Below are 27,886 nucleotides of genomic sequence, written 5' to 3'. Positions count from 1 at the left end.
TGGAGGAAGATTATTTTTTAAAATTTATTAATGTAGTTTCCTGTAAAGTTTGCAGTTAAATAATCGCACAAAGATTGAGGTGTAAGAAAAAACGTGGATACCATTGAGTGATTTACTCCAAAGCTTTTGAGTGTGGCTGTAACAGGGTCAGGTTTTTCTTCCAAATTACAGAAATCTTATCCCAGCTCCAAACTGAACACCATCACATATCCTGAAATGAAAAACACACACATCAGACACGAGGCATCAACACAAAACAGCTACAACCAAGTTATCTCGGGATTCCTAACCAGGAAACTTTGCTCAGAAAACATGCCAATAAAAAGCCCGAGAGACAAGAGAATTCTACAAATCTTGAAGTTGTTTTTAACAATAACACACGGGGCTTTCATCAGAAACTATAGCTTGAACGTGATTTCCAAACCATTTGCACTTTAAAAGCCTTACAATCCAACCCACAGAGTGGCTTTTTTATCTGAGAACAGTGTCCATCAAAGGTTATCTTAGGGAAAAGGCAGTACAGGAAGCCAGTGAGGAGATCAGGATTTTGGCCTTGGTGTGGCTGCCCACTCATCAGGTGACCCGGGCCCCAGCTGCCTAGCTGTGATCACCTGAGAATCTTGCCTCATTTTCTACTGAAAAAACTGAGGCCATATGCCAAGAGCTCCCTCTTCTCCCTCCTCCTCATCTCCCATGTCAGGTGCAATCCACAGCTGTCTCCTCCTCCACCCCTCTAACAACCTCACCAAGGCAATCTCCTCCCATCCCGTCTCCTCCAGCAGATCTCCCCCTCTGCCCCTTCCGCCCTCTCTGCCCACCTGCTGACAAACCGCCACTCCCAGGTCTCCCCACCCCGTCTCCCTCCTTCCCCTGTGGCCAGACTCCTCTCGAAGGCCATTGACCACCAAGGTCTACAACCCACAGTCTGGCTTCCCATCGAGTCTGCTCCCTCCAAAGGAATGGACGACCCCTTACTGGGTAGACCTAATGGTCCTTCCTCGCTCCTTCACTTCCTCCTTCTTGCCCCCTCTGCAGCCATGGATGACCCTCCTCTCTCTAGGTGTCCGTGCCCGTTGTCTCCTGCTTCTCCCTCCTCTGGGCTGGATCTTTGAGTCATGGAGTATCCCCAAGGCTCCCCCTTAGCCCCTCGTATCTTCTTCCTCGGCCTGGCACATCTGTTTGTCCAGCCCTAACCTCTCTCTTGACCTGTCTCACATCTCCGACTGGATGTCCTGGAGACATCTTGAACACGACATATCCAGAACTAAACCCTCTCCACCTCCTCCCTTCCCTGTCACTGTAGAGGGCAGCACCACCTTCCCCGGCCCCAGCGGAGCAACCTCAGAGTCTGCCTGAACTCCTCACTCTCACCCTCCAGATCCAATATGGTGCCGAGATCTCAGTTCCAGCTCTGCAGCCCTCTCCCCTCTGCCCTGACCCTGGCGCAGGCCCCTCACGACCTCACACCTGGGCTGCAGCCATAGCGGCGGGGGAGTCTGCCTGCCTCCAGTCCGTTCTCCACAGGGCCCCCCAAGGCATCTTCCTAAAGCATAGGTCTGACGACATCACCCCCCTTCAGCGTGATCATCCTCACAGAGTGTCCACCACCACGTGTCAGGCCGTGCTCTACAAAGAGACCTCATCTGGTCCTCACCACAAACCTGGAGGGAGGTGTGACAGTTAGCCGTTTTACAGCTGAGGAAACTAAGGCAGACACAGACAAAAGTGTCTTGCCCAGGATCCCACGTCTAGTGGCTAAGGCCGTATTTGAACTTAGGTCTTGTTGACTCCAGGCCGGGCACTCTGGACACTGTGGCAGCCCCAAATTGACAACAGTGGCTCCCTATCACCTCCAGGATCAAACAGAAAACCCTGCTCAGCACAGCGGGTCCTTCATGACTGGCCCCACGCTGCCTTCCTAGTATCATGCCCCCATCTTTGGTGGCTCAGTGACACTGGCCTTTTCCTCGCACAGGTCACGCCATCTCCCAATCCTGGGCATTCTCAAGAGCTGTCTTCCATGCCTACAATTCTCACTCCCATCTCTGCAAACAGCCCCTCCCGATCACCCGTCATGCCAGTGCCTGGTTCCCTGGCTCCGGCTCTTTGCAGCTCCTCTCACCCTTTAGACTGGGGGCTCCTGGAGAACAAGCGCCTCCTTCCCTTGTCTTTGTAGCCTCAAGGTTAAGCACAGCTCCTGGTACACAGCAGGCACTTAATAAATAGTGGCAGACTCAGGCTGACTAACCTTGGGGCAGACTGTGACACTTCCTCTAGCTCACAGAGCTTGTTGGGGAGAGCCAAAATAAGTCACCGTGTTTATGGGGGGTGGGGGTGACTGAAAGGACTCCCTTGGGTCCCGCCACCTCACGGTGCAGATACCATGGTCACTACTCCCTAAGAATGGCAGTGTAGCACTAGGCCTACACAGACCCCCTCGAACCCTGCTTACTAAGACTTTGATGAGGTGTCGGCCCCAAGGTTTACAAGCATTTCCACATTAACAACAGAAGATCTGCGAATAATATGCTGGGCAGGGGAGGGGGTGTCGGCTCCTCTGGCCGCCTAATATGGTCCAAGAATCTAAAGCCCTTTTAGGCCCGTCTCCTCCGTCCTCCCCATCTCAGGGCAGATATGGAGGCAGCCAGGGCCCGGCCAGGGGGGCCCGGCCAGGGGGGCCCGGCCAGGGGCCGAGGGGCAGCCCGCCTGCACTGCAGCAGGCTCTGAAAAGTTAGCTAGAATGTGGCTCCCTCTCCGAGGAAAACCATGCTGCAATCAGCACAATCTATAGGATGGGGATAGAAGGTAAGAAGGGAGCAGTTTAAACAGCAACTCGACACCAACATTACTGGAGGAGGAGATCTAGGCCAATTCAATACAGCACCTCGAGCCAGGCTACTGAAGTCACTGAGAAGACTGAGCAGCCTCAAGGAAAACCAGTGTGTTGTCAGGAAACACCTCGTGTTCCTCGCTTACAACCACCAGACAGCAGGTGGGGCCGGAAAGAATCTTAGAGGTCAAATCTATTTTGATTTCACAGGCAGGGACATGGAATTGTGGCCAAGTGACCTGCCCAAGGGCACACAAGGCCTCTCTCTCTCTGATACAAGTGGAAATAACTACACTTCACACTTCCTCAGAACCCGCCATGGGCTCTGCACCGCCGCCTCAAGGACTGCCGGCATGTTTGTTGAGTGAGAGCTTGTTTTCTGAGCCCAGCAGCATGCTGGTCTGCCCGAGGAACACCGGGACAGGACCAGTAATGACAGATGCTCACAGGGCAGAGAAGACATTTTAGGAACCAGATCATTCATAAAGTCACAGGACGGTGGAGCCCTGTCTTCTGTGTGAGGAGATGCTGCTGCTGGCACTGGTGGCTCCCGTGTGGGGCCCCAAGGACAAGACACAACTGACCAGGCCCTGTCCACGCTACTTAAAAGTGTGCTTTTACAAGGTGGCCGTTAGTAGGAGACACGCTCAGCAGAGAGCAGCCCCATCGCCTTCACTGGGGGGCCGCCCCAGCCAGAGCCCACTGCGTGGGGAATGGCTCGAGGGCACAGAGCCGGCCCTGGGCCCTGCAGTGCTTGCCGCGATGGCCCACACGGACTCATGGTCGGTGCGGCAGGGAGAGGGGAGGCTAAGCGCCTGCTAGATGTGAGGGGGAGCCTCAAGGAAGGGTTCCAGGATGAGGCGGCTCCCAGGGGACAAATGACAACTGAGTGACTATCAGAGGAGGGCAGCCACCGGGAGGCCTTCAGCCTGGTGCTGCCTGCCCTGAACCATGGAGCCTCGAGTCTGTCAGGGGAGGCCCTCCTCCTCCTCTAGGGGTGGAGGCCACCCCCCTCCTTCCGCAGACACTAGATCTGGTGCTGGAGGCCAAGGCGGGGGAAGGGGGGGGATCCCTGCCTGCCCTGACTGCCCCTTTCTACACACGTGGCCTTGGACAGCTTCTCTGCCCCTGTTTTCTCATCTCCCCTTCGAGTTCTAAGCCCTGATTCTACATCACCCTTTGTTTGTGATCTGAAACCCTACTGACCCTTTGATGCTGCTGGCTCACACTTCCTACTGGCCAGCGTCCCCACACTGCCCAGGGGCACAGTGTAGACCCTGGCTTCTGTGTGGAAAAAGGAGGAACAGAAGGGCCTCTCTCCCTGAGGAGTGACCGGTTCCAGAGAAGAGAAGTCCAGGGGCACCAACCAACCCCGAGGGAAGGTGCACACGGCAGAGAGAACCACGCCCGCCCCCGAGGATTCCCCCTGTGACAAGGGTCAGGGACAAAAGTAAAACACAGGTTTCTGGAGGTGAACAAGAGAAGAGACCGGGATGGCTGAAGACATGGCCCAAAGCCCTGGTGCTTTGTGGGTAGACTGCAGTCTGCCAACCCACGACTGAAACCCTGCCCTGGATCTACTGCCCTCTCTGGGCCTCCACATCTGCTGACCGCCCTGAGGCTCTCACGTGCCAGCCGGCAGCATGACCAAGCCTCAGGGTCAAAGGGCAGCTGCTTCTGGTGGTCATCAGGCTAGGGCTGTGAGCGGGTGGGGAAGGGGAGGAGAAGAGTGTGGGACTTGTCTCCATTTCAGGTCTCGGAGCACACAGCCGTGGCCAGGTATCGGGGTGATACCTGGACAGGGACTACGCACATACACCAGGAACCGCACAGAAGGGAACCTGCACCTAGTCCACTGAGCGCAGGGAGAAGAGAACCCTCCCAGGAAACAAGCAAGGGGGCGGGCGAGCCAGAGGGCAAGCAAGGAGTCCTGTCCCCCCCACACTTAGTCTGACTGACAAGATGGGAGCCCTCACACCCAGCTTAGCACAAACCTTCCGGGTGAAATGGGAGGAAGGAGTGAAGTGAGGCTCTCAGCCACCACTAGCGAGACGCCAGCAAACTCCCATCATCCCCCTGCCCAGGCTCTGGGGTCTTTAGCCCAAGCGGCCCGGGCAGCCCTCTCAGAGATGACCAGGCACCAAGAGCGGCCACCGGCGCCAACCTCTTCATTTGAAAGTGGGGACTGAGGCCCCAAGGGGTGAATGAGGCTGCCTGAGGCCACCCTTAAGGGCCACAAGCCTGGTCCGTCCCCCTTGTATTTGACAGGGCCGCCGTGTGTGCAGGGACTTCTGGTCCAGAAGGTAAGAACACCTGAAGGACCAAGCTGCATCAACTGACACCTCCTGGGAATGGAGAATGACAATGTGTCTCAAACTAGAAAGATCAAATGTATCTGTTTGGAATTATTTGTGTCTAAAATGCATCTGCAGACGAGGACTGACAGCCGATTACAGTAAGATTATTTTTAAAATCCCTGTGCCAGCTGGTGGGCATGAGCCTCCTGGAAAACCTTCCAAGGGCCGGGGACACAGGGCAAGGGCTGGAGCGAAGCTCGACACCCACCGGTCCCAGGGCCCAAGTCCCAAAAGTGCCACTGAACCAATGGGAGCCACGGACACTGACACACAGTCTCTCCTCAGTCCACGTACCTGTCGCCCCTCTGCACTCCCATGGGGATGCAGTAATTCAGCTCCAATCGAGCAATGTTGCCGAGTCTGAGGACGATTCCGGCACCGTAAGACCAGCGGATACACTCAGCCAGTTTACGAAGATGTGCTTTGGGCCCATCCCCTGAGAAAGGGAAAGAATTTGTTATTCCTCTTAGGGTAGATGGGACAGCAGGGAGGCGGGCCTACAGTCAGTCAGAGCTGAGTTCAAGTCCAGCCTTACAGCATCCCAGGGTTGTAAAGTGCTTAGCACAGTGCTTGGCACAAAGTAAGCCCTATGGAAGTGCTAATTATTAGCATTTCTATTATTTGCAGTAATAACGCTCTACCAGCTGCCAAAAGCCAGTGAGTGTTCCTGCTTCCAGCCCAGACCCCACAGCCATCAGGGAGGGGAGAAATCGGTGTAGGGAAGGGGTCCATCTCATTACTCCCAGCAACACTGGCCAACCACCCAAGGGCAGACAAGCCGGGCCCCTGAGAGACAGATGGGGCAGAGGGCAGCACCGGCAGGACATCTCCCCTCAGACCCTGCTGGGCCCAAGAGTCTCACCACCCCCTCTGCTTTGCTGCTGCCCCTAAGGCAGAGCGGGGGGCCTGGTCCGCCTTGCCGCTGACCCCTCCTTCCTGCTGCCTTGTCTGACTTTGCTATTACATCCCCGGGGCTTGGCACGGGGCTCTGCACAGTCAGGACCTTATAAAAGCTCCAACCCTCCCTCTCTTCCTTCTCTCCTCCTCCCTCCCTCCTTCCTTCCCTGGCTGCAAGAACCTTACAATTGAACAGGGCAGAAAAGGAAAGAACGCAGACGACCCTGATAATGTGCAGCATGCTCTCCCAGAAGCAGTCTGACTTTACCGTAGTTGAGGTTGCAAAGGTTTCCCGCGTTGAGGAAGAAATGGGTCCGGAAGAGATCCCCAAAGCCGCCCTGGCCCGGCCGGAAGGGCAGCGGCGTGTAGAGGTGCAGGCCGCTGGCCCAGTAGGCTTCTCCTCCCAGGTAGTCACCTAGACAGGGGCACACACACAGGGCAACAGGTGTGGGGGAGCGAGCAGACCCCTGGCTGGGGTCCCATGCCCTCACATGGGACAGCAGAGGGGCCGTGGCCCTTCTGACCAAGGACCCTCCCTCCCCAGCCCCTTTCTCACTGACTACCCTCCTTCCCCCCATTTCAAAGGCTAACTCAGCATCTGCTGTGCATCCGAGATGGGCAGCCCAGTCCTTCAGGGACATAAAGCTCAGCTCAGCTCATGGGTGCCGGGAGAACACGCCTAAATGGAAGGGTATAAGCTTGCTGAGGGCAGGCTGCTTTTGTCTGCGTGACCACGGTGACTGGCCTTGCTGACTGACAAAGTCCAGGAAGGGCAGAAGATGGACCCCCATAATCACTACTCCGCAAACATCTCTGGGGGGTGGGCACTGCGCTGGGTGACCCAGTGCCTGCCCTCATTCTAGTCCAGCACACGAGGACACAGAAAAGCCACATTTCAAGGCTGGAGGCTGAGGCCTGGCTGGTTTTGGAGGAGAAACACCATCAGCAACAGGAGAGACCTGGGGAGGTCTCAGGGAAGGACGGGGAAGGGGAGCCAGCTGGGTCTGACAAGAAGAATAAAGGCAAATGTGCGGGGACGGGAGACAAAGGCACACGAACGGGACAGAGAGAAATCTAGTCTCTGGAACGAAGCACGTGGAAGGGAATCGGACGAGACAAACGCTGGAAAAAGAGAATCGAGGCAGACCCTGGGAGGGCCTGGCTGCCAGGCCAAGGGCAGTATGTCACATGACTATTTCCACATGACTCTGGAATCCAAAGAATGGCAGATTTTAGACCGGGCGGCTGTCTGGAAACCCAGAAAGAGATGTTACCGAAGTCGGCTGACCTGGGAGGAGCCACGGAGGAGCTCAGCCCAGAGAAGGGGAGAATGGCGGGGCCCGGCCCAGACGGGCAGCCCCAGCCGGCCTCTCCTGACCACCTCCAGCTCTCCCACTGCTGGAAGGACAATTCTGAAGAAAGAAGGTTCTTACTGAAGCAGACGAGAACTCCCCCTCCCCGTAACCTCCACCTATCACTTCCTGCCACATCTCTAGAAACAAACTGAATCCCAAGTCCACGGGGAATTCATGGCTTAAAGTTCAAGGAGCAGAGGGCCTTATCAAAGAGAAGTACGCCCAGAGGGGCCCATTCCCAGACGGGAGCCCTGATCCCTGCACCGAGGGCCCCCTGCACCGAGGGCCTGGGCCACCTGCAGGATGCTGTCCTGGTGGGAGTCAGGAAGGCAAAAGCCAATAAAAGAATGCCCATGGCCTGGACTGGGAGAAGGGTCGGGGGAGAGTTAGAAAGAGAGGGGGAGGAGGAGGAGAGGGAGAGAAGGTAAAGAAGGAAGAGGGAAGAAAGGAGAGAAAGAGCAGAGGAGGGAGAGGGAAGGAGGAAAGAGGGAGGAAGAAAATGAGAAAAAGCAAAAGGGAGAAGAGGGAGGGGGAGAGGAAGAGGAAGAGAGACAGAGACAGAGACTGAGCTCATTTTGGCCCGGGGCCACTTGCTGTCCTGGAGCCGCCTGAGGCCTGAGAGTTTCTGTGACTTGCTCTGGGTCACCCAGGTAGGATGTCTCAGGGTGGGACATAGACTGTGACCGAGTCTCATCATTGACCAACTAATGGATGGTACCAACCATCCCGTGGTTCCGGGTTTGCCCTTCATGGCACCAGAGAGCCAAAGAGCACCAGGGAGACCCGGACTGGTGTCAGCAGGCAGCTGCAGGTCACGTGTCACCAACAGTGGTATGCTCATAAGAAGAGGTTTAAAAGAGGCATAATTTGAAAGGGGAAAGGGACCCACATGTACAAAAATATTTATAGCTGCTCTTTATGTGTCGGTAAGGAATTAAAGTTAAGGGGATGCCCATCCATTGGGGAATGGCTGGACAAGTTGTGGTATATGAATACAATGGAATACTATTGTGCTGTAAGAAACGATGAGCCGGAGGAGTTCAGAGAAACCTGGAGGGTCTTACGTGAGCTGATGATGAGTGAGATGAGCAGAACCAGAAGAACATTGTACACAGTGTCATCAACATTGAGTGTTGACCTACTGTGATGGACTATATTCTTCTCACCAATGCAATGGTACAGAAGAGTTCCAGGGAACTCATGATGGAAGAGGATCTCCAATCCAAGGAAAAAAAAAAAAAAGAACTGTGGACTATAGATGGTGAATGAACCATACGATTTCTTTTGTTTTTGGTGCTGATGTTTTTCTATTTTGAGGTCTTTCATCATTGCTCTGATTTTTCTCTTATAACATGACTAATGCAGAAATGGGATTAATGTTATTATGTGTGTATATATATATATATATATATATGTGTGTGTGTATATATATATATATATATATGTGTATATATATATATATATATATATATATATATATAAAACCTATATCAGACTGCCTGCTGTCTAGGGGAGGGAGGAGGGAGGGAGAAAAATCTGAAATTGGAAAGCTTGTATAAACAAAAGTTGAGAACTACCTTTACATGTAATGGGGAAAAAATAAAATACTTTATTAATTAAAAAAAAAAAAGAGGCATAATTTTATCCCAAAGATGCTGACACCAGGAGCCAGATGGGCGGGGCACTCAGAGAGTCCCTGGGGGGGGTGGGCAGGCCCTTGAGGGAGGATTCTCCCAAAGGCCTGACAAGGTGAGGGGGGCCAGCAAGGCCACTGACATGGGGGGAGTCCAGGCCAAGGGGAGATGAGGAAGGCAAAGAGTCAGACCCAGGACCACAGTCACTTTCCTTGCCTCCCTGAGCGCTTAAGAAAATGGGGGAGGGAGGGCTCCCCCATGGGAGGCCTCCGCACAAACAAGGGGAGAGGCCATGATGGCCCCGAGACTGCACAGGAGGGGCCCAGACTCACCTTCGCTTTGGGGTCCAATGCTATACATGCTGAAGCCACGAACGCTTGTGGGCCCACCAAGATAGAACCTGAAACGATAACCGTGCTGCCGTTCAGTGAAACAAGGGGGCCCCGTGACCCCAGGTCAACCAGAAGACCCAGGAGTAGCTGGTTTTTCAGACCTCTAAGCTCAGAAAGCAGAAAGCCCTGGGTTTGGATCCTGCCTCCACCCCTAATGCCCATGTGGGTCCAGACAAGTCCCTGGAGCAGCAGAGAAGGGGCCGCCAGGGCTGGTGGACTGGCACAGGGAGCCCCTTCCCCGGTGCTCCAGCCACTGGTGACATCACAGGGTCATCCTGGTCTTTGAGGATTTACAAGAGAATGATCATGCCCCCCCAACATAGATGGGGCCGCTGGTCCAGCCCTGCTCACAGCGGGCTGGGGGAGCAGGGACACCAGTCGGTAAGGCTCAGAGGCCTTGCTGCTCTGCCCCCCCACGTCACATCTGTTCCCAAAGCTGAGCCCAGCTCTCTGTCCACTGTGCCTGCAGACCTACTCCGAGGCTCCTCCTAGCCTGCGTGCCAGGCTACAAATAGGGCACGCCCCAAAAAGTGAGCCGAGAATGGAGGAGAGGGGCCCCTTTCAAAAAGGTTAAAAGCTGTTTGGAATAGAAGCCTCTGCCGAGAGCTGAGGTCAGGCAGCGGGGGCCCAGAGAATGGCCGTGGCTTCCCCACAGTCACACAGGTAGTCCGGTGTGGTGGCTGGGCCTAGACGGGCCTCAGGTGCCCAGGCTGTCTGACTCTTCCAGGAGCCCCCAAGGAGGTAAGTCTGCCCCAGAGTTCTCGCTCAATCCACATTTCTACCTGTGGCTTGGGTCAGCCACAGCCCATCCTCAGCTACAGTGAAAGGGGAAAGACCTGGTCCCGACGGGGGCGGGGAGGGGCCCTGCAGACGGGCAAAGCGCTCTGGAGAGAAGCCCTCTGCCCCTGCCTGCCCCCCACCCCCTTGGGTGCGTGTGAGGAACATGCTCGTGTCCTCCAAGGACCACAGAAATGCAAACGCTTCCTGAGCATGAGCAGCATCTCAGCACCTGGAGTCACCGGAGTCGGCTGTGGGAGCCCTGGGCAAACCACATCCCCACTGTGGGCCTCGGCTCTCGGCCCCCTCCCCCCACCCCCATGAGATGCTGCCACATTCTGACACCTGACAGCTCAAAGCGAGGCTCCCCACAACAGCTGTGATCTACTTTTAAAAAAAACAACCTAAAATGTAAACTGTTGCCATCCTTAGAGAATGAACAAGACCTCATGCAAACAACCCTCAAGCTGTCATTACGGTAACCAGGCCTGGACCTGGAAAAGAAAGGAGCACGACAGGAGTCAAAAGGAACCTTGTCAATCGACAGACAAGGAAACTGAGGCAGGGAGAAGGGAAGTGACTTGTGCGAGGTCAGCCGGGCAGGGAGGGTCCGAGGCTGGCGAGAGCCTGGCTTGCGAGACTGGCCCGCCTCCCTGGATGCAGAGCTTGGCCCCCGTCATGCTGGACGGCCTTCTGGAGTTAAACCTGCGGGTGCAGAGGGGAGGGATGAGCCTGGAAGTGACGGCGGGGCAGACTCACCTGTCAGCGATGCTCGATGGCTTCTCCCCAATTGGCACCAACATCCCGCCCCAGAGGGAGGCAGATATCACCTGCACAAAAGGAAAGAGAGACGAGTGAGGGCAGCTTCCTACACCCTCCCTCATCAGCCCTAGCATCAAGGAAGCGCCCGCACCGGTCCTGGAGTGACCTGCACACACGAGGCATGCTGGGTAAGGGACAGGAGACGCCCCCCGCAACACGTGGCCTAAAGGACAGCCCTGACCCTGGCCTCCTTGAGGACAGGGCCTCGGTACACCCCCCCGCCAATGGCCCCTGTGTCTACTCTGCCCTTCCATCCCATGGTGGATGGCTCAGGGCTGTCCATATCTCAGACCCCTGCAGGGTAGGGCTGTGCCGGTGGGCCCCTCTGAAGGCAGCCCCGTGGGGCACACTGTTCTGGGGCCGGCACAGGCACTTCCTGGTTTCCTCCTCCATCAAATGGGGAGAAGACAAGCAAACACCCACAAGTCTGTGCACAGCCACTGGATTACTTGATCACTCATTTTGGGGATTCACCAGATCCTTTAGAGCCATAACTAGCCCGACACTTCCAGATCTCGTCTCTTCCAAGGCCCCACATCATGCCCTGGACTCAATGACTTCTGCCCTTTCTGCTCAGCCCAGCTCAGGACATCCCGATGACACTTTCTACAATGTTCTCCCGGAGCCCCCTGGGGAGGGCAAGAGGGGGCACAGGCCTCAATTCAGAAAGGGAAAAGAGATCCCAGAACTGGGCGGAGGGGCCAGGGCAGAGCAATGCCATAGTGGTAAAGTGGGACGTACGAATCAAACAAGGGCCCTGTGAGCCGCTCTATGAAGTTGTGCCCCCACATGGCCAGATTTCTAAGCACTTTGGAACATGCTGATACCTCGACATGCACAAAAGGTGGTCAAGGACATGGGTATTTACTACAAGAGAATAACCAGACCCGGAGAGTTAGAGGGCCTTGAGCACAATGCTGCCCCAGGGGCCAGGCTCGGGGAGAAGGCATGGAGGGAGCAGAATGCAGGATGACCTGGGACCCAGGGCACATCACCCACCTCTGACCCTCTGTCTCCTCCTCCATAAACAAGAATCACTTATGCATGTGCCACCTGGCCCAAGGACAGCGCGAGGATTAAATAAGACACCATCTCGACAGATGACAGTGCAGGCCTGCGCCTTCCTAAAGGCAGGGGCATCTGCCATACCTCTGTGAGACAGGTGAAGCCGGGCCAGAGCTCAGAGCCAGAGCTGGTGCGGCCTGGCAGCACAGGAGCAGCTGACACAGGGGCAGCTAACCGCCCCTACACACAGGCATCTACGCTGCCCCTGCCAGGGCAGTCCTGCTTCCTGTGAGGGTGAGGGGTTATGATAGATGACGCATTCAGGGGCTCAGACATCACGAGGAAGAGAATCGAGTCTAACTGAGATGACAGGAGCCCAGAGGCATCTCCATCCTCCGTTAAAAGAAAGGCTCAGGCTTTCACCAAAGGGTCGGCCTGAGAGGCCCGGGGACCCGAGCCTAGGGAGGATCTACAGAGACAGGCCCCTCTGCCCCAGCCCAACACTCACTGTGTCCATGATGAGCTGCTGATTCAGCTGAAACTCAAAGTCCTCCTTCAGGAAACTCACGTCCCCGCCCGTGTAGCCGGCCAGCTCCTGCTCCACAAAAGAGAGCAGATTAGAGTCCACGCCGGTCAGGCGGGCCAGAGGTTCACAGGCCGAGAGGCGTCCCTGCTGTGGCTCCTGAATCTCAGCCTCTTGGGCCCTACTTCCGAGATGTTCTAAGCCTCTGAGAAGCCCAGAACATGGGGACAGAAGGGAGCACCAGCCAAGCGAGCTGTTCAGGGGAGGGCCTGAGCAGCGTGTTTGTGACCACGTCTGCTAAACCAGCAGCCCAGGGTCCTAAAACCTCCCCCGGGCCGGCATCCCTGAGCAGACAGCACCCCCTCCTCAAGCCCACACTCTGGCCCCAGAACGAGATCCAGAGCAAGGCTGGCTGCAGGCCCCAGGTCCAGCCTGGCATGTTTGAAAAGACAAGGAAAGGGGCCATTCTGAGACGCTTGCACTGTCTCACTCTCCTGCCAAACCCACCCACAATGAAGGTTCAGGAAGCAGACACTACCTGGTTCACTTTGAGCAGGGCACCTTTCCTGGGCAAGATGGAGGAGTTCCGGGAATCGATGACCATCGCGTGCTGGAAGGGACGTGAATGAGGCCCACGGCACTGTGCGCCTGTCCAGCGGGGCCTCCCCAGTGGGGGCCCCAATGAGGCAGCACAGGGGTGGGGAACCAGAGGCTTTCCCCACCCTTCTAAGACCCCGAGAAGAGCGTGAGCCATTGGGGGGGGGGTGAGCAAGGGCAAGGGAAGGACGCCCCCCAGTGTCCTGGCATGGCACCCCCCCATCCCTCCTTGCACAGAGTGGGCAATGCCAGTCTCAGTACCCAGGACCCCTGAGGGGAGGGGAGTCTGAGGGCCACACATGTCCTCCTGCTTTCCCTCTGCCCAACCATGATAGGGGACGGCCCCAGGGCCTGGACAGTCAGTGTCCCCACCCCACTTTTTCCTCCCCCACAAATGACTCGGGGCTCAGGGGGCTCAGGTATACTATGTTCCCATGCCCCAGGCCAAAAAGGCAAAGTAAGGGGACCCTTGGGGTAGCATCCCTACCGAGAGAGATGATTTGAGGGAGTGTCCACTCTCCTTGCGAACAGCAAATGATGCTGTTCTTGCAAGACATCCCAGCTCTCGCCACACACCCTCCCACTTCAGGGTGTGGCTGGTCTTCCATATGGGGAACTAAAACAAGATGAAAAGGCCCCTTAGAGCTCAGCCCATGAACCAGGCCCGCGAGCTGACCAAGGGGCAGAGGGCAGGTGGATCAGCAGGCATGGAGCAGGGACATGGGCAGCAAAGGCCACTCCCAAGCTGGGGGGGCCCATGGAGGGGTCCCCATTGTGAGGGGCCTGAAAGACTGTGAAGTCCAACTCCCTGCTTTACAGGTGAGAACCTGAGGCCCAGACACTGGTGCAAAATTACATAATAGCAGTCGAGAATCAAGGACCAGGGTGTCCAGGCCCAGTACTCCTACCATGCCCTTGTCTGCCAGGTGTGCCCCCACCTCTCATTCACTCACACACACATGCATACACTCACATAAAAACAGTCACACATACATTCACCATACTCAGATACACCTGCATTTACACACACCCACCATACTCACACACTCTCATACATATTTCATGCACATACGCATGCTCATACAATCACATGTACACATACACACTCACACACACTCTTATACACCCACACATACAGTCACACACACAATCCCATTTACACACACAATCCCATTTACAGACAAACTCACATTTACACACACACACAATCACATTTACACTCACACATACACAGTCACACAGACTTATACTCCTTCACACACATGGGAAATAATGCGGGGGGGGGGGGGGGTGGTGGGGGGAGTGAGCCTGCCGTGGGGCTCTGGAGGAATCTTTGCCCTTCCTTTTATAAGCCTCATTTTTCTCACAAGCAGTTCAATGGTACAATGCATAGAGCGCTGGGCTCAGAACTCGTCTTTCTGAGTCCAAATCTAGCCTCAGACATTCACTGGCTATGTGACCCCTGGGCAAGTCACTTCACCTCTGTCTGCCTCAGTTTCCCCAACTGTAAAATGGGAAAGATAGCAGCACCTCCCTCCCAGGGTGGCTGTGAGGACTGACTGAGATAAAATTGTAAGGTGCTCAGCCCAGTGCCTGGCATACAGCAGGTGGTCTATAAGTGCTTGTTCCCTTCTCTTTCCTTTCCTACCTATAAAATGAGAGTCTCACCAAAGCAAACAGGATCAAGGTTTGCAAAAAAGGGATCTCCGATGCTGCTTCCTGTGCCTAGTGTGCGTGTGTGGCTACACATGGCTCTGAGGCCCTGCCTCACACAGGCCTGTCCAGAGAGCCTGGACTTCACTCCTAACCTCAGACTGCACAAGCCCGGCTTCCCCAGTGGCCATGGTCCAGAGGCTGAGGTGAGAGGCGGTCAGGGAGACAAGTGAGTGGCCTGAGGGGAGATGCCAGACAGAGCAGGCTGAGCACCTGAAATCTTCTTCCAACCCTCAATGAGTTCTCAGTTAAATAAACTCAATCAATGCTGACCTGTCGGGAGCTCTGAATGCTATCATAGGAGAAGTCTCAGGAGTGAGCTGGTTCGCCTGCTCCTCTTTCTACACCTGAGGAAACCGAGTCCCAAGGAAGTGACCCTGACAGTCACCAGGATCAGCAGCAGAGCTGGATTCAGACCCAGATTGCAGGGAGGGCCCTCCCCACAGCACTGCACTGTCTGCCCCTCTGGACCCCTCTATCAAAGGAGAGAAGAGGGAGCTTTTCCAAGGACAGATAAGTTCCATTCTGCCTGTAGGCCAGGGGAAAGAGGAGCAGGCAGATGGAGATTCAAACTGAAGGAAAGGGGAGGGTCCTTGGGGGGGCCGCGGGCCCAGGGGCAGCAGCTCCCCCTCCCACCCCAGCCAAGCATTCTTGGACAGCTTCCAAGAGACCCAAAGCTGCCTGGGCCTAAGGTGCAGAAAGTCCTGACCAGCCTGGCCTGCTCATTGCCCTTGGGTGCCCAGCATGGGCAGAGGGCACCAGGCGGGCCCACCCTCACACTCCACTCCAGGTACCTGCCCCCGAACCCTACTCACACTGTACTCAGCTGACACGCCTCTGTCTGTCTCTCGAAGGGAGCTCCAAGGGAACTGGCCCGTGACTTTATACAGGTTCACAGAGAAGCTGGGAGAAAAGGAGGGCACAAGAGGGAGAGCTGGTGTGCTGTGCCAGCAGCCCAAACCCCTGCTGCAGGCCTTCAGGAGCGAGCCACACTCTGACAGGGCAGTCATACTTACTTCCTGTCGAAGTTTCCAGGCTGGGGCTTGAAGAAGGAAAGGCCGTAAGAAGTCTCCTTTGTTCCATAGGAGAACTGAAAAGTCACCTTCTCTGCCCGGCCAAAAATATTGGGGAGCTTGAGACCTAGGACCTAGGGCAGGGAGAGAAGCAGCACGGCTTAGACTGGTCACAGTGACCCCCACCCCTCATGTGCAAACACAGCGAGCAGACCGCGGACAGCTCCGGGCTTAGACACTGTCCTGTCTCCACTCAAAAGGGGATTCACTGTGAACTGGCCAGAAGTGGCATGGCCATCGAGCAGAGACGCTGGAAAGCTGGCAGGGGCCGAGACAGTCCACAGGACCTGAGCTCTGCAGAGCTTCCATCAGCCTCCTGGGAAAGCCCAGCCAAGGCCACTCACAGAACCATTCATTAACTCACTGCCTGGAAGGGCCAGGGCCTGTACCCAAGGTCTTGAAGGAGTGAGGCTCCTGCCCCAGCTCCATGCAGACTGTTTCTTCTCTGGTTAAGCAAGAGGGCTGGAGGAGACGACCTCATTCTGCAGCTACGCCAGGAACCTATTCCTGAAGCATGAATCCTGAGCCCAGCCCCTGCCTGAAAACCGTCAGCTGGATCTCCGTATTGTGACTTTACTATTTGACTTCAAAGAGTAAGAAGTCACAAACCAGTGAAAAATTTCATTTCTAAGCCAAAAGTTCTATTACTTTTTGGCTCAGAGTCTCTTCCAGCTAAGCAGAAAATTCAGAGTTTGTGTGATGACATCTTTCGAGATGTCAGACCACACCCATAAGAGGTATCTCCCAGAACTATAGAGCAGAATAATATTTTTCTGTCCTTAAAGTCCAAATTCATATACACTCTCCCCCATACATCCATTCAGAAGTCCTAAAAACAGAGGTAGGGAAAAAATAAATAAAATAATTAATTAATTTAAAACAGAGGTAGGGGAGAAGATAACACCTCATTAGACTGAGCCACATGGATGCAGTTGGCTTGGCGGCGTGTATTTGTGACAAGGGAGGGCTTCTGATCTGGGGGTGAGAAAGGGGAGCTACTGATGGCGATATCCAAAGAAGATAAAGGCAAAGGACAAAGAACATCCACAAAACCCTTAACACACCCACACACACACACACACACACACACACACACACACACACACACACACACACACACACACACATACGCACGCACCCCCCCCCCCCAATCTGGAAGAAAAAAGTCCTAAGGCAGACATAGACACACAGAGTAGCAAGTGAACTAATGGGCTACATTGTTATCGCTGGAGGGACAGAGATTTGCAGTCTCACAACCAATCTTCTTTTTCTGTTCTTTGTATTTATTGATGTCTGTCAAGTCAAAACACCAAAGATGAAAAGGCCTTAAAAAAAATCATTAAAAGCCCTGGAAACAAGGGCAGAGGCAAGATGGCAGTGAGAAGCCAGAAGTTGCCTGAGCATTCCCTAGGAAACAACATTAAATCAAGCCTCTAAACGAATTCTGGAGCTATAGAACCTACAAAAAGACAGAGAGAGACAATCTTCTAGTTTAAGATACCTTAGGAAAACTTCATGAAAGTTCTGCCTCACTTGGTAATAGGGGAGCACAGCACAGCACAGAGGGTGCCCAGACAAGCCAGGGGGAGGCTCTTAGCCACAGCACAGATCGGCAGCTGAGGCCCCTCAGTCCTGGCCCAGCTCTAGTCACAGCGCAGAAGGCAGACTGCCAGCTAGGGTAGCCCCTACACAACAGCCTCAACTAGGCCGGGACACCCCAGTATAGTGAGCAAGCCCCAAGCCCCTGAGCGATCAGGCCACTGGCCCCCAGCACAAGGACCTTGGAACCCAGGAGGAAAGCTCAACTTTAAAAGTCACAAAATAGGTGCGGGGGCCAATTGTTAATTGGGGAGTGAGAGCTAGCTAAGCGGCTCGCCGCAATACTGGGGAAAGGAAGGAGACCGGCAGCCTCCCTCAAAACAGAACAAGATTTATTTTAACAAGAACAAACTTAAAAAAAAAATACAAACAGGATCAGTAGGATCAAGGGAAAGGAAATAAAAGGGGGAAAGGAAAATTATAATGCCTGAAAAAATACCACTGCCCAGGAATCAGCTGAAAATACGCAGCAGAACGCCTGTCGCTTTCCAGCTTCCACCTAGAATGCCCAATTCTCCTCCCCCAAACCTAGAAAAAACCCCACACAGCCCCAGCCAATGGGATGGCTGCTCTGACAGTCACATGACTGCCCTCACTAGGCTTTCAATCATTATAATTTTGCCAGGCCCATGTAGACGTCGGCGAATGGTGATGACGTGAGGTGCCAGAGCCCTAGCAACAGCTACAACCAGTCGGTGGAGCACCATGCAGTTTGTAGAGCCCCAGGCCAGTGCGCACCAAGGCATAAAAACCTCAAATAACAATTCTTTACATAGGCTAGGATATGAATAAGAAACAGAAAAGAACCCTCATCATAGAAAGCTATTATAGTGACAGGGAAGATCAAAAAACAAACTCAGAAGAGGGCAAGACTGTCAAAATGCCTACGTGTGAAGTCTCAAAAGAGAAGATGAATTGGTTTCAGGACCAAAAAGCCTTTCTGGAAGAGCTCAAAAAGAATTTTAAAAATCAAATAAGAGAGGTAGAAGAAAAATTGGGAAAAGAAATGAGAGAAATGAGTTATACAAGAGAATTATCAAAAAAAAGAGTTAACAACTTGGAAAAGGAAGCACAAAATTGACTGAACAAAACAATTCATTAAAATATACAATTGACCAAATGAGAAAAAAATCTACTGAAGAACTCCTTAAAAAGCAGAATTGGCCAAATGGAAAAGAAGGTACAAAAGCTAACTGAAGAAAATAATTCCTTAAAAATTAGAATTGGGCAAGTGGAAGCTAATGACTGTGAGACATCAGGAATCTGTTAAACAGAATCAAAAGGATGAAAAAATAGGAGAAAATATAAAAAACCTTATCAGAAAAACAAGTGACCTGGAAAATAGATCCAGAAGAGATAATTTAAAAATTATTGAACCATCTGAAAGCCATAATGAAAAAAAGAATATGGACAGCATATTTCAGGAAATTATCAAGGAGAACCTAGTCCAGAGGGTAAAATAATCATTGAAGGAATCCACTGAATCCTCATGAAAGAGACCCCAAAAGGAAAACTCAAGTAATATTGAAGCCAAATTCCAGAATTGTCAGGTGAAGCTGCAAGCAGTCAGAAAGAAACAACTTAAATATCAAGGCACCATAGTCAGGATTATACAGGACCTAGCAGCTTCAACATTAAAGGATCAGAGGGCTTGGAATATGATATTCAGGAAGGCAAAGGAGCTTGAACTGCAACCATGAATCAACTGCCCTGCAAAACCAAGCATAAACTTTCAGGGGAAAACATGGACATTCAATGAAATAGGGTCCTTTCAGACTTTCCTGATTTAAAAAAAAAAACAGAACTGAACAGAAAATTCGATTTTCAAATACAAGACTCAAGAGAAGCATAAAAAGGAGGAAAAATTCCTGGAAACATTTCCAGAACATCTCACTTCAGCTAAGTGTCAGGGCAGACTCAGAGGACAAAGGGCAAAGCTTTTCACAGAGGTGAGGGGCTAGGGGAGCTGGAAGCTGCATCCCCTGCTGCCAAACACTGAGGTGTCATTTTGGACAGTTTTGTCTCACAGGGAAAGGGATGCACTTAAGAAATGGCACTGATATGATGAGCAGAAGGCTTTGTGGCTTTTTTTTTTTTAACTGTGGGCAAATCCAACTCTAGAGGTATGAAGTTCTGTAGGGAGACCAGTGCCAAGAGGCCTTTGACAATACCTGAGGGGGTAGGTACAGCAAAAAAGAATTCTTGAATTATTCTGTTGTATTGATAACACAGAAGATGACTCTGGGTGGGGCAGAGGAGCAGGGGGGTCCTAGGATGCCAGGTCTTGGAGCTGACTTGGCTGGAGCCACATGCCCTTGTTTTCCAAAGAGAGAGGAGACAGGGCAGTGACTACCTTACCCCAGGCACCCCAGTGCCAAGGAGCCAAGCTCTGAGTCTGGAGAGCGGGATGACAGAGACGCTGCCCTAGGGGCCCTGGTCTCCTAGTGAGCTCTGCTGTTGCCTTGATTGATGACTGTGAACCAGGCCCACCCTCCCTCCTCCCTCCCTCACCTGCACTAGAGGGGTTGGACGAGGCCCCTTCTCTAAGGCCTGTCTCTTCCCAGACATTCTATGATTTAATTCTGTTCATCAGGACAAGAGAAAAGTTGGTGAAATAAGGAAAACAACTCCCTTCTGCCATGTTTTTGGCCAAACCCCAGGGTTGAAAAGAAGAGAAACAAGCCTACCATGCTGCCTTCATTGTTGCCCACCATGGTGTTGTAGCTGCCCGTCAGCCGCCTCAGTTCGGTGACTTCAAAGGTGACATCTAAGCCATTTGGGAGGGCGTCATCTCCTGCATGAGGCACAAATGAACAAGTAAGGACCAAGAAACACAAACTGTGTGGGCTCCTCAGTCACACAAGGGAAAGCAAAAAGGACATGGGAACGAAAATTACCTGTCCCCTCACTGATGGACAAAACAGAGTCGAAGCCCACAGGTGGGCAAACCCACTCAGAGCATACACATGGTGAACAATGTCTTGATTTCTGAGCAGTTACACAAAAGACTGCTGTGAGCCTCCCAACACTGGGCAGGGGGCGGCACAGCAGAGCAAGGCAAACACTAAGAGCAAGGCCATAAAGGAGAACAACTTTGGAAGACCTGGGCCGAGCACAAACCCAGGGTGGATCTGCTCTAGGGGACTCTGCAGGGGGGGGGGGGGTAAGCTTTCACTGAGGGGGCAGGGGCAGCATGACGGCGATCTTTGTGAAAAAGAATAAAGGTAAGCTGAGAGACAATGAGCTGTGTAAGAGAGCAGGAGGAAGTACAGAAAGGACCTTGGAGCACCTTACATGTTACACATGTGTATATGTTAAGTCATGACTTCCTGGCCAATCCCCCTCCCCTGTTCTTTGTCTGCGGACACATTCACATGGGTCAGAGTTCGCTACAGCTCTTACACGACCACAGAAGGAAACCCAGGAATTGTGGCCCAGATAAAAGCCCTCTTTGCTCGCCCAATCAGATCTGTCCTGGGGAGGAGGCCTCAGTGTTCCTCGAGGAAACAGGAGCTCATGGGAAGCATATTGGGGCTAACATCATGAAGCATCAGCAGCCCCCAAACCCAATCAACTGCCTGGGAGATTTGGGTGGTGGCTCCATCTGTCACAGGTGTTATGGAGGGGACTCCTGCATGGAGAGGGAGAGGGACCTTAGAGGTCATGTCCTCCCCTGCTGTCTGCCCTTCTAATCTGGGAAGGCTGAGCTATGGAAGGGAAGAGCAGGAAAGAATGGGCAGGGACAGCTAGGTGGTGCAGTAGATAAAGCACTGGCCCTGGATTCAGGAGGACCTGAGTTCAAATCCGGCCTCAGACATTTGATACTCACTAGTTGTGTGGCCCTGGGCAAGTCACTTAGCCCTCACTGCCCCACCAAAATTAAAAAAAAAAAAAGGGAAAGAATGGGCAGAAATAAGGAAAGATCCACCACCGTGGCAGACCAATAGCTAGGATTGATAAAGTGTTTTATGGTTTGTAAAGCATGCATGTGCGCACACGCGCGCGCGCGCACACACACACACACACACACACATACACACGTACCTATTATTGGGGTGGGGGAAGGGGGGGGTGTATGGATGAATAAAATTTCATTTGGACCTCCCAACAACCGTGGGAGATCATCTTACAGATATAGAAACTGAGGCAGAGAGCATTACACAGCTAATGCAGGTCTAAGAATCTGAACTCAGGTCTCTTTAGCTCCACAAAGTGGCCCACCGAGCCACCAAGCTGCCTCAAATGACCACTTGCCACTGGATCCCAAACCTGCCGCCAGAGGCCTCAGAGGTCCAGCTGGACTCAGATGCCCCTCTCCTGTGAAGAAGTAAGCCGACAGTCATCCACCAGCCACACGTCAAGACAAAGAACATAACCACTCCCACCATTCACACCCCAGATCGTAACAGCCCTGCAGTGGGTTAGCACGCTCTCCACACGCCATCTTGTTTACTGTTCTCACCATCTGAGCAGGTTGGCACCATTTCTGTTTGACAGACAAAAAACCAGAAGCCCAGAACGGTGGAGGGACTCTAGAGAGTCCCCAAAGGAATTAAGAAGAGTCACACGAGGCCCTAGCTCTTCCCACTCTGTAGCCTCCGGCCTCTAATGAATGGAGGGGAGGAAGGTGAAGACAGGGCATGGGAGAAGGGGCACTGCTTGATGAGTATGGTTAAGCAGTTCGTGCCCTAATTCCCTCTCGGGTCTTGAGAGCCCTGCATCTTTTCCTCCTGCACCTGAATGAGCAGTGTCTGCCAAGACCCGGCCACCTGAAAGGCCCCCAGCCAGCCAGGCTTGAGGCTGGCCCAGGCTCACACACCTTGGCACGTGTCGATCAGAACATCCACCTGCCTGAAGATGCCGAGGCGGAGCAGCTTCTCCCGGGCTTCGTGAGCTTTCCTCATCACCTGCAAAAGGAACCAAACCAAGATGATACCTATTTCCATGCCAAGACACTGCTATACACAAACATTTGTGACACATACATGATTTTAAACTTAATATTTTAGAAAGAAAAACATGCCAGGGTCTGTGGAGCTCGAGGATGCAACAGGACACTGCAGACGGGGGATACCTGAGTCCGGCTCCCGCCCCTGCCTGGCTGGGGTGCTTTGGCCAAGCTCCATAACGTCACTGGGGTTCTTTGCTCCCCCAGAAAACAGAGGCAGGTTTGCCTGTTCACCTCACAGGATCTGAGCTACTTAATACATCTGAAGTGTTTTGGCAAACCAGAAGGCCTTAGAGAAGTGTTGATGATGAAGGCAATACTCACGTCAATGAGATTTTTAGCCCTAAAGACATCTCCGATCTCATACATGATGATGTCATCTTTGGTCCTTCCCAGGCCATCAAAATGGACATGCTGGACCACCACCTAAGGGGGGGGGGGGGGTTGTCAGTCAGTCAACAAACATTTAGTAAAAGCCTCAGGTGACAAGGCCCTGGGCCATGTTGCCAAGTCTCATGGATCTAGAATTGTGTGTGAAGTTAACTTGAGTTTGGTTTTCCTTCCCTGGTCTCTAACTTTATGTTTATTCACTTTAATTCTGGCTTCCCATCACCAAATTTCATTTGGAGACACTCTTCAAAACAAACCCAGCCCCAGCTCAGCTCTCTCCAGCTTGATCTGTGACAACAGCGAAGTGGAGCCCCTTTCGATGCCTGCCCTTCTCCCCCTCACCTTAATTCTACCCCTGGCCATAAGCCTGGATGTGTCACAAAAGTCTCCACTAATCATTCTCTTTCCACAAGTAATTTTTTTTTTCCATTTGCAATTCAGTCTTTCTCCTCTACAGATTATTTCCTGTTGCCCTCAACCCCAATGAAGAACCTTTTCTCTTGGGAGCCTCCCTTCCCCTTCTGGGACTCAGTTTCCCCCCGCGTTCCTACTTGGTAGGACTGAGGTGAGGAGAGCCTTTTGGGACAGGCCACACTAGACACAAGGGGACTGGATGCTCCCAGGTCTGCTGGGGGTGGGTGGGGGAAGGGGCCCCTGAGGAGGCACTCACGTCTTTGTTTTCCAGGACCTCCTGCTTGATTTCAGGTTCGACCTCCACAAATTCGGCCTCATCTCCCAAACCTCCGAAGTCAGGCCCGCTGACAGGAAGAGGCTCCAAGCTCTGAAGGGGAAAAAAATCACAGCTAGAGGCAGATACAACCAAAAGCAACCAACAAGGACAGGCATCTACCACCCAATGCCACCATAGGCTACCCAAGGCCATGGTGTTGAGTCCAACACTAACAGTCAGGGCAAACCTGTTGCATGGGAATGACGGCTGGGGACCCAGCTTGGGGGGGGGGGGGGTGGTACAGGACAGAGGGACCCACAGGTGATAATTCTAAGGGACAAGCAGAAGAACAAAAGAAGGAAGAGGGTAAGAAAAGGAAGAATGGGGAGGAGCAAAGATGCCAGCATCACCCGCCTGGATGCCCTGTGGTGGACCTCTGGCCCAGAACGGCTGGTGCAATGCCTCCAGGCAGGCGGCACTCCCTGTTCTCATGGCCTTGTCTGCAGAGTGAGGACCTTTTCCAGTCTCCTGGGATGGAAACCTTGCATGCTCTCCTGTCTCCTCATCCTGAGCACCAAGGTCCTGCTTGTTCCAATTCAAACTCTGCCTCTTCTACTAAAACTTTATTCTTGTTCTTTACAATGGGGCCCAAATCACTACGGTCAGCCAGTTGGCAAGCACTAACCACATGCCTGTCATGTGCCAGGCATCGTGCCAAGCACCAGGAAGAGAGACAAATCCAAACCTGGCCCTGCTCTTGGGGAGCTCACAGGCCACTGGAGGAGACACAAACAGCTAAGTACAAACTGGGGGTGTCTCGGGAGGGGACTGGCTTATTCAGCAGGATTGGGAAAGGCTTCCTGTCGGAGGGATTTCAGCCAGGAGACAGAGATGAAGAGAGAGAATTCCAGGCATGGAGGGCAGCCAGTGAAAAGGTCAGGAGATGGTGTCCTGTGGCCCACAGTGGTGTGGGGAGAACCTGCTATAAGCCTGCAAAGGCCAGAAGAGGGTGGGCAGACTGTGGTATCCCTCCAGCACACCCCATCCAGCTCAGCCTTTCTGAGCTCAGACCCCACTCCATCCCTGCTGTGTTTGTGGCTATCCCTCCCATCCTCCTAGCTCTGGGGCAATGTGGAAACTGAGGAAAAGCGAGGGTAAAATTCTATATGTAGTTCCTCTGATAAAGGCTTCATTTCTCAATTCTACAGGGTGAGTCAAAAGTCCCAAAGGGATTTCAATATTTAATAATTCCTTTATTTTTTGTTTTTTATTTACAATACCATAGCATCATTGATAGTGCATACAGGAAATGAATTTGCATTATGTGTGAAAAATCAAATCTTATAAATGACAAAAGATAAAGAAAAAAATCATTTTTCAAATAGTTATTAAAACACGGTGACTTTTGGCCTACCCTCTATAAGGAATTTGGTCAAATGTATAAAACTAAGGGCTATTCCCTAAAAATGGTCAAAAGTTAATGAACAGGCAGGTTTCCCGTGTGACCCTGGGCACCCCCCCTTCTGTGCCTCAGTGTCCTCATCAGACAGAAGAAATCAAAGCTATCAACAGTTACATGAAAAATGCTCTAAAGCACTCGATTAGAGAAATGCAAATTAAAACAACTCTGGGGTACCACCTCATGCCTATCAGATTGGCTAATATTACAGAAAAGGAAAATGACAAGTGTTGGAGGGGATGTGGGAAGGATGTTGGTGGAGTTGTGAACTGGTCCAACCATTCTGGATTGGAACTATGCCCAAAGGGCGATAAAATGATAAGACTACATAGACTTTGACCTTGGGGAAATAACACCCCCCCCTCGGTTCCATGAAATGGCAGGCAGGGTTAGGCAGTGACCTGAGAAGTCCCTTTGAGCAGTTACTTAATAACTTGTAGAATGTGTAGGGCCTCTGGCCAGGTTGGGAGCCTTGGCTGGACATGTAGCCAGCAGCACAGCGCTCACCACAGTGACCCAGGCTGACCCTCCTTGGTCATCACTGCAGGAGTGAATGCACAAACTGCCCCAGCTGGGGCTGCTCCAATGGTTAGAAAGCCCCCAGGCAAACACCAGTGACCCTGCTGCTGCAACGTCCACCTCACTGCCATGTCCAGGCAGCTGCTACTGGGGAGCAGTCCCTTCCCTAGGAACTGGAACTTCTCCCCCCACCAAGACAAGGAGCCAGACTTTTAAGGTCTTTCTCCTACTAACACTGGCTGATTCCCATACTGGGCCGGCCCTTTCTAGAAGGGTGACTGAAGGTGACCCTGGATGGCAGACCAGCAATCAGGAAGAACAGGGCCCGAGTCCCATTTCAGACACTTGTGCAAGTCACTGCCCTTTTCTGGGACTCAATTTCCTCATCTGTAAAATGAGGGGCGGCAGCTAGATGGCTCAGTGCATAGAGCTGGGAGTCAGGAAGAGCTGGGTTCAAATGCAGCCACAGACACTTACTAGCTGGATGACCTTGGGCAAATCACTTCACCTGTTTGCCTTAATCCACTGGAGAAGGAGGAAAGGGCAAACCCACTCTTTAATCCTTGTCAGGAAAACCGCGCGACCTCTATGGTCCATGGGGTCACAAGAGTTGGAAACAAATGAACAACAAGAAGCATTTTCTCTTATCATTGATCCTCAAAAAACCTTGAGAAAAGGTATAATTTATCTCCATTTTTACAAATGAGGAGATTGAGGCAGGGGTGAAGTGACTTGCTCAGGGTCACACAACTGGAGAACATCTGAGGCTGGAGGATTTGAACTCAGGTTTCCCTGTCTCCAAATCCACTATACTACCTGACTGCCTCTATTACCCTAACATGGATTTGTTTTTATAATTATCGGTCTTACTACTGACTGAAACTGAGTTTGTTTCCTTAGTGATAAAAAAAGGGCTTGGACAGCACCACTCTTTTTTTTTTTGGTGAGGCAATGGGGGTTAAGTGACTTGCCCAGGGTCACACAGCTAGTAAGTGTCAAGTGTCTGAGTCTGGATTTGAACTCAGGTCCTCCTGAATCCAGGGCCAGTGCTCTATCCACTGCACCACCTAGCTGCCCCAGACCGCACCACTCTTAACCATCCCTGCAACACTAAGAAACCCTATCATCCCAACATAAACGTACGTGTATATCATTTCGTCTCTTTTCAGTTGTTTCTAACTCTTCAAGACCCCATTGGGACTTTCTCAGCAGAGACCCTGGAGGGGTTGGCCATTTCCTTCTCCAGCCCGTTCTACAGATGAGGAAACTGAGGCAGGCAAGGTGCCACGACCTCCCCAGGGTCTGAACGCGGGAGGACGGGTCTTCCTGACTCCGGGCCGGGGCTCTGTGTACTGGGCCCATTTGGCTGGGAATCTCTCGGTTCCCGAAGACGGATGGATGGACATACGGAAGGGCAGGTCTACGGACACAGAGGCGGATCTAGCCAGACCTACTGATAGGGACACAGACGCTCCCGTGTGACCCTGGGCACCCCCCTCGGTGCCTCGATGTCCTCATCAGTAAAATAGGAGCTTGGTAAGGCCGATCGATCAGTCGATACGGATCGATTCACCGGGATAAGGGCCGTGACTCTGGAGGTGGCCTCCGGCCCGGGCTTCGGCTTCCCCGCCTACTACACTTGGGCCGCGGGCGGACGAGCACAGACTCGAGCCCAGGACGAAGGGGCGTCCGCGTCCGGCCGGGCCATGGCCTCCCCGCGAGCCTCAGTTTCCCCGCCGGCAGAAGCGGGTCCCATCCCCAACTTTAGCAGAGACCGAGGGGACGGCAACAGGAAAAGGAACACGTCCCCACACTACCGCACTTCTGCGCTTCGCCGCCCGGGAGGGCCTCAGTTTCCCCCTCCGCTAAATCGAGCAGCTCGGGGGTCCCGCCCTGCCCTTTCCCCTCCCCCGCCCCCTCCCCCTCCCCCCTTCTCCCCGCCCCCGGCGCGGCTCCGCCTTACCCGCGCGTGCACGGTGCCCATGGCGCCCTCCCGGGCAAGGGACGCAGGCGGCCCCGCGGCGCACGGAGGAGGCCCGGGGGACTGCGGGGAGCGGCGGGGGACACGCGGCGGCTCCTCGGCTACGGCTTCTGCTCAGCGCGGCGCGCGCAGCCCCGGACGAGGTCCGCTGGTGGCGGCCATGACACTCGCCCTAACCCCGCCCCCGACGCCGGCGCCGCCCGCACCCATTGGCCCGCACCGCCGTGCCCCGGAAGTGTTCGCTGAAGCCCGAGCTATACGCATGCGTAAGGCTGCGGAACCGGTGAGGACTGTGGCGCGGTGGCCGACGGGAGAAGGCCGAAGGGCCACGGGCGAAGGGCGGCA

The 27,886-nt window shown here is 53.3% G+C and overlaps 1 protein-coding gene across 1 annotated transcript; it reads right to left on the bottom strand.

The window, feature by feature from the left end:
- SAMM50 (SAMM50 sorting and assembly machinery component) lies at positions 1–27,721 on the bottom strand. Its single transcript, XM_043966280.1, has 15 exons — positions 27,524–27,721; positions 23,583–23,693; positions 22,847–22,948; positions 22,394–22,481; positions 20,262–20,368; positions 15,919–16,049; positions 15,718–15,805; positions 13,677–13,805; positions 13,131–13,202; positions 12,578–12,664; positions 11,002–11,072; positions 9,406–9,473; positions 6,353–6,499; positions 5,482–5,623; positions 1–211 (listed from the first exon to the last, which is right to left on the bottom strand). Exons 1-15 carry the CDS (start codon positions 27,542–27,544, stop codon positions 166–168), a joined length of 1,410 nt encoding a protein of 469 aa, XP_043822215.1. The 5' UTR covers positions 27,545–27,721; the 3' UTR covers positions 1–165.
- Positions 27,722–27,886: the final 165 nt, after the last annotated feature.

This window comes from Dromiciops gliroides, chromosome 5 (genome assembly GCF_019393635.1).
Source record: "Dromiciops gliroides isolate mDroGli1 chromosome 5, mDroGli1.pri, whole genome shotgun sequence".
NCBI classification, from domain to species: Eukaryota; Metazoa; Chordata; class Mammalia; order Microbiotheria; family Microbiotheriidae; genus Dromiciops; species Dromiciops gliroides.
This window is presented reverse-complemented; position numbering and strand designations above follow the sequence as displayed.